Source organism: Protomyctophum bolini (assembly GCF_963924005.1).
Source record: "Protomyctophum bolini genome assembly, chromosome: 10".
NCBI classification, from domain to species: Eukaryota; Metazoa; Chordata; class Actinopteri; order Myctophiformes; family Myctophidae; genus Protomyctophum; species Protomyctophum bolini.
Window position 1 is genome coordinate 8,790,579 of NC_137871.1, and position 10,359 is coordinate 8,800,937.

Below are 10,359 nucleotides of genomic sequence, written 5' to 3' on the forward strand. Positions count from 1 at the left end.
TGACCCACCAAAACAAATTTTGCTTTCTTATAGGTAATATAAAAAAAAAAGTTTGGACATATTTTATGCATAGTTTGTAGATTAGACTCATTTTAGAGGTATTAAAAAGGTCTTAAATTGTCACTTTAGAACCAGCTGATGCCTGCGATGACAAAGACAGACAACATGCCGTGACATGCCATCAGAGCAACAGTGGGTGTGTCATCTTTACATTCCACAGTCCTTATTCACAGCTGTAGACTATTCACCTTTACCCCACATTCACAGATAAGAAATAATCATGCCTGAGGTACAGGAGAACCTACATGATGTGTTTCCTTACTTATTATGGCTGAGGGTTAGGAGGATAGGGTTTACATCTGACACAATGTAGCTGGAAATGTAATAGGTTACACAGTAATGCCTGGGCTCCGCTCAGTCTCACATGTCATATGACTTTTGAAATAACAACTATAACTCGGATGGAAACAGGGACATTGTGAGGGCTGCATTCCCCAAATATTTCATGTTTCTGGTATTGCTGATAAGAGCAAAGTGGTTTAAACAATGGCAGTGAAATTCAATCTCCTCTGTCCATATATAGGCCTATGGCTTATTTTTACAAAGAAAAATAATGTTTATATATAAAACATCACACCTGTGTGAAGTGAGGGGCGCTCTTGTCATCTTACATCATCGAGGAGGGAGTTTGGTTTGGTATATGATTAGGTGATGTAATGTAAAACAATAAACAAACGGTGTCAAAACAAACTGAATTTCTCTTCATTGTCAATGGCGTTTTTAAAACAGTCAAACATTGACCTAAACACAAACATTAAACCTGTATATAGGAGGGGCTAGCGGCCCTCAAAAATAAAGAAATACATAAGTAAGTAAATAAATATAAATAGGCTATATAAACATACACTGTACTATGTACAATTCCTGTAATTCTATATACTTAAATTCTTTGTTTGTATTACTTGGAAATCAATTTGACACCCATATGTCTCTGATCCTCAAGGGAGGAATCAGGAGTAATGTGACACAGAGGTGCACCAGTCAGCAGCAGCAAGGACGAATCATTTTGTGCCGGGAACTGTGTCCTTTGGGAGTGCAAGATCAGCAGCTGTTGTGACAGATCCAACTCACTAGATCTGCCATAAGTTCCCTCGTTTATTTCTATATTGATCTGGTGCACAAAGGAATAGTTGAAAAGGATGGTGAAATTATTCAATGGTGTTATTTGTCTATAGGCTGACTCATCTCCACAGGCTTGCACCAATTGATGTGGTTTGTTTGTAGTAAAAGTGCCTGCCAAACCTCAACACAATTAGACACAGCCACAAAACGTTGACTTACACTTCAGTATAGCCTACTTTTTGTAACTTCAGACAGTCACTAACATTCGTGTTATGATTGTTATAATGACTTTCTATTTTCTCTTATATCTTATCACATATAGCCTGATAGCCTACTGATATGTATGAAGTGTTCTTTTGAAATTATTGTCTTAGAATGTCATGATATTATTTTGAGAGCCACAGTTTAGTAGATCAACAGGAATCACACATCATACAATTTACAAAGTATAGAGGCAGACTGCCTCTGCCCCGCCGTCCTACTGTCAATTGTGTCAAAGGAATCCCGGGATACTCTCTGGAGGAAACTCTCACCATATATGGTCACATACGTCATCGCACGTGGTAAGTTTCGTGCGAAATAAAAGACAACACTATTTCCCGTAACTGCAGGGGGGCGTGACATGCGCTAGTTATATTCCAATAGTTTATAAACTTAAAATCACTCCCAGCTGCCCACTCCAACACACATAACCAAATACCGTAAGGTGAATTGAATGTCACTTGCGAAGGATTTTGAATTATTTTAGAAGACGTTTGGACATTTCTTCTTCCTTATTCCCCTTGAAGAGGCGCGGCTTTGGACTCTGCCACATTACAACAGCAAGGTGGGTTTGTCCCACGTTTGAAATTATTAACGAGAATCGAAAGCGGTTTAGACGCTATCCTGAATATTGTAGCTACCGGACACATTCATTGGATACATTTTCTTACACCGGAACATTACTTGAACCATAAAGATGTATCGGAACTTTGGAAACCAAGGGAGAGGCAACCCACCGTACCCCAACAGAGAGACAGGGTCACCGCACACCGGATCATCTAATCCGGCATCCTTACTGTCTACCATCAGCACCCAAACCACACAACAGGAACAGGTAGGTCTTTGTCAACACCGATGTATAGTTACATCAGTATAGCTGTATGTAAATACAATGTAGCCTATTGAGAAAACATGAAAAACTGTAAAATTGCTTCAAGAAAATAAAGTTTGACCCAACAAATATCTAGTTGTATAAAGGTGATATAATGTCACCTTTCAATATCTAGTTGTGTAAATGTGATGGTGATACAATATTACCTTTATAAAGGTGATGTAATATTACCTTTATAAAGGTGATATTATTATCGCCTTTTAATATCTAGTTGTGTAAAGGTGATATATCACTATGCTTCTATGCATCCCCATTTCTGTACATTTTAGATGTATTGCTTTTTTCCCCTCTTCATTTATCCACAATCAACACCAACTTTTTAACTGTTTTACAGAAATTTACCATGGCAGGCAGCAGTCAGTTTGTACCAAGTCTCAACGCCATTACAACCAACCAGGACCTCCAGTGGTTGGTGCAACCATTGGTTCCTCCTCCGGGCCCTTCGCAGTCTCCTCGGCCGCATTACCCAACTCTTCCAGGGGCCCGTCCTCTGATACATGGCCCCTCGCAGGCACACCTCTTCCGGCCAGGCGTCATAAGAGCGGCTTCACATTCAATGGGGTCAACCAGACGCAGGAACGATGAGCATGTAAGGGAATTGTGATAACATGACACATAGTGTTAATTTAACTCTGACAGTGTACAAATGGAAGCATTGGACTGTAAGTAACATTGCTTCCATTTGCACACTCTCTCTAAATTACAAATGGTTTAGGGTCCATTTGTACACTCTGTGAGATGACCTTTTGAACAGCCATGAGGTGGCATGGGAACTTTACATAGTGGGAACTTTACATACAACACAAAATATGAAAAGAGTTAATCATTGGATTGAACCGGGTTGGGTGTGAGCCGGTCGCGCTGTGGAGGCACGTACGATCATCTATGTGTCATACTGTGTAATATCCTGTAATGGTCTAACATGGCTGCGCAATTTCCTCTGAATGTGCATGGCCATTCAAATGACCACTCAAAAGTTAACGTTTCTAACGTTAAGACTTAAGTGTCAGTCTTACAGTATTGACAAAATGTGACCTTGCTAACTTTGGGAGCATGAGAACACAGTGAACTTGTGGACATATGTGCTTGGACTTTAGCTTACAAAGTCCTTCCCCTGTGCGAGTACAGAAACATTTTGTATCAGAAAGTATAACAAAACAGATAGATAACAGAGCTCACAAAACTGTTCAATGCCTTCTAAATTTCAGCTTTCAGCCAAATTTCAGGTTTTAGACACCTTTCATAGGCTTTTACAAATGTCACTTGCTTTCACTGAAACTATGGAATATCTCTCTCTCTCTCTCTCTCTCTCTCTCTCTCTCTCTCTCTCTCTCTCTCTCTCTCTCTCGGAATTGTAATTTCATGGTACAGGAAATGTGTCATGTGACTCATAAGGGCAAGTCACTTTCTATGACTCACACCTGAGTCACAGCTTGGATCCGAGAGTGACTCATCATCCTAGAAGGGCGGGAAACTATGGGTCGAATCAAGCGTCCCGGACACTTTTGTTGAACGTAATGAGAGTCAAGGGGTTACAAAGGCTCATACATTTCTAGATCACTGAGCCGCCATTGCTGTTGAACTGTGATGACTAAGTGCAGTCACATGGGGGTAGTGTTTCACTCGTGACATGTTTAGTCACTTCATGTCTCTCTCTCTCTGCACAGCAGTGGCTTTGAAATGTATAGGATGGCCTGAAGCAACGTGGTTATAAGACGGTGTCTTGTCGTCACGTAATATGGCAATTTTCATGTAACCCTGTTATTTCACTGTGCACATACAGTATGTTTTTTGTCTTCATCTAAACTCCCATTTCTCCATTCCCACCAGTTGAACTCAGAAGAGCTAGAGAGACGCCAAGTGAGGAGAGAACGGAATAAGTTGGCAGCAGCGAAATGTCGCAATCGTCGTCGGGAGCTAACGGATACACTGCAAGCTGTGAGTTAATGTCACAGAGATGTTGTAACGTTAACCTTGACGGTTGCGTGATATTAACATTTAGTTGTGAAATAATTCACAATGATCATTGTATTGTTCACATTTTTCCTCGCCCAGGAAACTGACGATTTGGAAGGTGAGAAGTCTGTTCTGCAGAAGGAAATTGCTGAACTGGAGAAGCAGAAAGACAAGTTGCAGCTGATCCTGGAAGCTCACCGGCCCATCTGCAAGATTGAGGAATCCGATTCAGACTCGGACTATAGCTCTGCGCTCCCCTCTCTGCGAGGTGTCAAGATGGAGCCAAGGGATGCCGAGCTACCCGGGCCCTCGAAAAGATCTCAAACAAAGCCAGAGAAGCCCAAACCGAAAATCACTCTCCCTGTCAGACCCGTGACCTCAAGTGCCTCTGCTGCTGTCGGAGCTGAATCCGAAGCCCTCCACACGCCGGTCCTCATGTCTACTCCATCTCTCACTCCATTCACAGCCAGCATGATCTTCACTTACCCATCTGGCTCTCTGGACACCACTGCTTCTCTCCTGCCCATGGCTGCCCCAGCGTCCTCCACCAGCCTGCAGCCTCGGAACCCCCAGCCCTGTGGTATCGCTCATCGGCGTAGCAGCAGCAGCGGGGACCAATCGGATCACTCTTTACATTCCCCTACTATCCTCACACTGTGAGTGACAGCTTACGCCGGGGCTCCGCTGGACGCGTCAGCGTCGCGTCTCCGTCACCGTCAGGGGATGTTCCCTTTTTAATCAATGAAGGGTGGCTCCACTGCCTACAATGCGTTGCGCTGCGTTCGGTGACTGCTTTAAAATTGCCCCGCTTCGTTTTTTGACCCGCGTCACACGCGCGCACGGTGGAGCCCCGCAGATTATGTTAACATTAAACACTGTCTTTAGTGTCTTAACAAACATCGCCATAATGAAAGTGATGATTGTACTGTTAACATCCATATTGGGTTGACAAACGTCTAGCTAAGTGCACTTCCTACATTTCATTTTTTATAGAATGTTGATAAAGTATTTATATATGAGATTAATGGCATTATCAAGATTTTAGCATTTCACTATTTTCCATCAATTTATACAAATATATATGAAAATAGAATATACATAGTCTATATTTGTCATTTTGTAATGGGTATATTAGATTTATGACAGTGCATGTTAAATATTTCCTAGACCATTACATAAGCTCTTTGGATTCAATTGTGAAAATCCAAACTAATGAAAGGGGAAAACTGTTACTTTGTTACATTATGGTACACATTAACATGCTCAAACAATGTGAACTATAATAGAAGATAGAATACTTATAAATAAAACGTTCTCATGTTTGTACTGTATGAATCTTTTAAATATACTAATGTTATGTAAGGAATCTACTAAGGCTGGACCATAGAAAGTAGTATAGATAACGGTAATGGAATATTTATTTTAAGAGTTTAATATATTTTTATATTGTTTCTTCTTTGTCTAATGAATTGGTTTGTGACCTTACTTTTGTCTAAGCTGTACTATTTTCGAGTGAATAAAGGAGATGCAAACATGAAGAGCTGTGTGCAATTAGTTTCTGCAAGGCAACCAGCATTTACCAATAAAATGGGTTTTTGGAATATTGTTCTTAAGATTTTTTTATGTTTGCACTAATATGTTTAAAGCTTTTAAGGTGTAAGACAATTAAATGAGTTATGCACTGTTTTGACATTGCTGACTCATTGAGTTGCTCATGGGATAAATTGACCATCAGGGTCAAAATCTGTGTCAGATCCTGTGTCTCTAGGTGAAACATGACCATTGACAAGATGGAAATGTCTCAATAGAACAGCACAGGGACAGAATACAACCACCCGAATTGTATAAGTTATATTGTATTACACTATTTGGCAACATTTAATTGTATTAATTGAAAAGGTTACATAGTGCTGCTTTAAATTACTGGAACCGATTTTGGATTAGCTAAATGGTTGTATGACTAAGTGTATGTGCAAGTCAAGATTCTAACAGGGTTCTACCACTAAAGTAGCTCTTAGGTGATTAGAATGTGGCAGGTTAAAGGGGCATTCGACTCATTTTCAACATTTTGCTATGTCATTAATATACCTTAGAGCTGTTGTGTGGAAATAATTTAAAGAAAAAGCCCCCCCATTCTGTGTTTCCTAGAACTGGAGGTCTGACAAAAATCATTAACATGGTGAATCACATCTTGATGATGTAATCAAGATGTACGTTCGATAGAAAATAAGCATTGACTGTATTGGGCAATGAACAGAATAATGTATGGAGAAGGTTTAGTAACTAGGTCACAACCCTCTGGTCCCTCATGTCTGAACAGTGTTCTCTGTTGTCTCCAGCTATCCAAAACTAATCGCTCCATACGAAAGCTCTACTTTATAGTACGTAGGATTTCATCATAAAACTTAGGTCAGATAGGGAGGAAGAGGAGAGACATCATGTCTCTCTTCTCTCTCTCTCTCTCTCCTCAGCAGTGAGACGAGAGAATGTCTGCTTCAGTCAAAGGACTTCTGTGTGTCACTAAGTGGGTAAAAGCATTACTGTCCACTCCAGATGCCTGTGCTTTCCAAACAGGAATCCAAAAATAAAACTGAACACCCATTAAGTCAGCCTGTCTGACGGAGAGAGAAGCATCAATCAACTGCACAATGTTAGGAGTTAGGACACACAGGTCGAAGTAAACAAGGAGAGAAATCAGTCTTTCAATGGTTGTCAAGTACATGCAACAATGTATACACAAAGTCAGACACAAGGTCCTTCCTCTGTGTGACGTCTACCGCATTTTATGCTTTTGATGCGGTGCACTTGCTTGATTTCCATTTTTCACCTCAGAGGCTTAATAAACTATAAAAAGAAATGTCAGAAGACAGGAAAAGTGTCACAGCCACTGTATTTAAAGCTCTTCAATGCAGCAGAGCCACCAAAAACAGCCAACATCAAAGCAATTCTTACCCAATCCATGTGCATTATCTATACGACTCAAACTGAAATTCACATTTGATAATAATGTAAGCTAATACTGATAAATCAAGGTAAAATGTAAAAGAGAATATCTGTAATGTTACAGAATTAACACAAGGCATGAGTTATATCGGAGTGCTGACGATTACCAAATTAAACTAATTGTGTATTAGCTGTGACATGCTAATTGTGACTTCAACAACAATGTAATGACAAAAAAGGAAACAAGTGACTTCAACCGCTTGCCTTCCAGGTCTACATACAGTATAAACCATTATAATGTAAAGACCTTCCCGTTTGATACAAAGAGTTTCCAGTTTGATACAAAAGTGTCTGGTATAGAACTAGACATGTGCAGACCGTCTCTGAGTGAGGACCACCGGTATCAAAGACCTAAACTAAATAGAATGGCTCTTTGTCATAAACACCAACCATTGCCATAAACCTGAGTGGCCTCAGAGTGAGATCTGCCAACATGCCTTCACAGACTGTGATAATCATCATGCACACCTGGCACTCCAATCCTGACCTGAGGAAGAGAATGCATAATCTATTATACATAGTTACCGGGTTGCTAACAAAAGCAATATCAAAGTGTTTTTTTCTTTTTTTCTTTTCTTTTTAGCTATTTCAGTGCTATTTGAATTCAGTAGACTAATATGGCTCAAAACTGGATTGAAGTGAATCTTAGGATCCACATTTTAAAGAATCATGTTAGCTTTGTCCAGTGCAATATAACACGTCTACTCCCTGTAGGCTGTAGTCCAGTGCATGAGATGAAATTATATGCGACCTACTTTTTTGCTCCAATTTCATTCTTTTTTTCAATAGGGTATACTGAAAATAACACATCATTTTCTCAAACAGGATTGTGTTAGAAAAACAACAAAAAATAAAGAAACAATGCAAAATGTAGATAGTGTCACCAGGCAATTTGCCTTTTAAATGTCTCTGTGGCCTACAGTCCCTGATAAAAGTCAATAGTAAATAGTCAAGAATCTTTGTGAAGTCAAGGGATTATTCCATTTCCTTGGACTTACAGACAGTGGCAGACAATTCTTCCAGCATTAAAGACCAATATGCTTTTGTACCAGCTTATCCAGATTTATATTTGCAGCCTATAAGACATATTCCTCCATGTCACCACTCCCCCAAATCTTTATCTTCAATTTAATCAAATCACTAGCCTACACAGTAGCCCTGGTTTAGGACCAAAACGTGGCCGTGTCATCAGTCATCAGGAGAGCACACCAGGTGGAGTTGGTCCGGACTCCCAACACTGCCGGTGCTGGAGCTTCCATCACCCAGATCCCGGGCCACCATACATGGCATGTTGAGCTCAGTCGATCCGCCGGGGCTGGAGTCGCTTCTACTGACACACTCCTCCTCAAGGACCAAGCACAGTTCCTTCAGGTCCAAGTTCTCCTTCACCAGTCCGTCCTGCATTCGTTCCAGGTCGGCCAGTTTCTTCAAATAACCCCCCAGGTCTTCACGCATCACTTTGGCTGCGTGGTGCCCAAACAACTGCCATTCCCTGGCGAGCTTCTTCACTTTGAGCCTGTCGTCGTCTAGAAAACAGCACAGGTCACGCAACTCTGTGTTCTCTTCTTGCAAACGTTGATTGATGACCTTCAGTTCGCGGATTTCAAGGAGGTGTCCTTGCAGCTGTTTATTTACCTCTTTTATCAGACGCCCTCGCTGGATGAGTGCCGAGATCTTATCCGACTCCTCTTTACGCAGTCGAGCCACCAGCTCCTCCTTGGAGCAAGCCAGTAGGTCGTCGTCAGACATCTTTGACAGTTCTCGGTTAAAGATCTCACTGTCGCTCCCCATTTTCTATCAAAACTAGGCAGGTGATGATAAACCTGAGACGGCTCCACAGTGAGCTGTAAACAATTTAGAAGGCTGGACGCGTAACGCTGGATGCTAAAAACTAAAGCGCCATATCTTCATCCAGTTTACTGATTTGTATGGAATCATTTGGGTTACAGTAGCTGCTACTTGAGGCAAAATCAAAGCATGTGAGCAAGCCCTTAATTGATTTTCCCCCTTCTGGGCAAAATGCAAGACCCAGTTTAAGCTATTGCGCACGGTGTCTTCTCTCGCTCTGAATATTCTTAGGTACCCCTAACAACACGCAGTAAAACAGTTTGTCAATCTAGCATCCTCTCTTAACAGCAGGCTGTGCGTTACGCAGAAAATAATGTCCTTATTCCCCCCACCCCCGGCCCCCCCTCTGTCAGTCTCTTATCAGGATGCTAGTCGTCCACAGCGTGTTATTTATAGGCTACAGACCAGGCCTGTATCATAGGGCCTCTAGCAGTACTACAGTGTACAGATGTTATGGTATTATGTCGCTGGCATCATGTCGTCTCATCATAAATGGGACGTGCTAAGAAAAGGAGCCTCGCTCGGTCCGCTTCGGTTCAATTGATTTCCAAAGAATGCGTCCTTGCGGCAAAATGGCTTGATTTCAACGAGTCATTCTTTTAAAAAAATATAATAAAAATATCCCATCTTGCCCGGCCGTTATCTGGTCAAAATATGTGCAGCGTGCGTGCTCTGTTCATCCCCATAATGTCCGCCTCGGCTCTCCCACTTTCACGTCCTCGCAATAATTCATCCAGTGACGGTTGGTTGCTAGTCCGGGACTCCGGTCCTGTGGTCGACGATAACCTGGTTCTAAAACAAATGTCAGCGGGTTCAAAACGGAGTCGATCCAGGCTTTTGTGACCGCTGACTGGACCACCACCACCAGTTTCCCCTATGTTAAGAGGGGGGGAGTGGATGAAAAAAAAAAAAAAAAAAGAAGCTCGATAGGATGTGTTCATGCACCGTAGGTCTGTAGACTGCCACCCTTGGATTCCAGAGCAAAAATAATAACTTGAGTTAAAAAAACAAAAACAAAATTTACATCGAACACGCGCTTGTAAATCTCTGAGAAAACAAGCAAGGGGTGTTCTTCGAATGGAAAGGATGGGAAAATGCCTGATGTGTGGTGTGGCACTTCCTTCCCTGTTCCCTCTGCTGGCCGTGTTCTGTAAACTGTATCCAGTGGGATGACTTCACATCCTCAGAAAACCCAAGGCATGTGACCACAGTCTTTTGTAGTTATTATGTTAGCATCTTCAACAGTTTGGTTGTACAGTGTCAGTAACTTATGGCTT

At 41.5% G+C, this 10,359-nt stretch overlaps 2 protein-coding genes across 2 annotated transcripts; one reads left to right on the forward strand and one right to left on the reverse strand.

Annotated features, from left to right (window-relative positions):
• Positions 1-1,805: 1,805 nt before the first annotated feature.
• fosl1a (FOS like 1, AP-1 transcription factor subunit a) lies at positions 1,806-5,870 on the forward strand. Its single transcript, XM_080773228.1, has 4 exons — positions 1,806-2,218; positions 2,610-2,864; positions 4,106-4,213; positions 4,331-5,870. Exons 1-4 carry the CDS (start codon positions 2,081-2,083, stop codon positions 4,889-4,891), a joined length of 1,062 nt encoding a protein of 353 aa, XP_080629354.1. The 5' UTR covers positions 1,806-2,080; the 3' UTR covers positions 4,892-5,870.
• A 1,240-nt stretch (positions 5,871-7,110) lies between these two features.
• Positions 7,111-10,148, reverse strand: ccdc85b (coiled-coil domain containing 85B). The gene has a single exon (XM_080773237.1). It carries the CDS (start codon positions 9,023-9,025, stop codon positions 8,423-8,425), a length of 603 nt encoding a protein of 200 aa, XP_080629363.1. The 5' UTR covers positions 9,026-10,148; the 3' UTR covers positions 7,111-8,422.
• Positions 10,149-10,359: the final 211 nt, after the last annotated feature.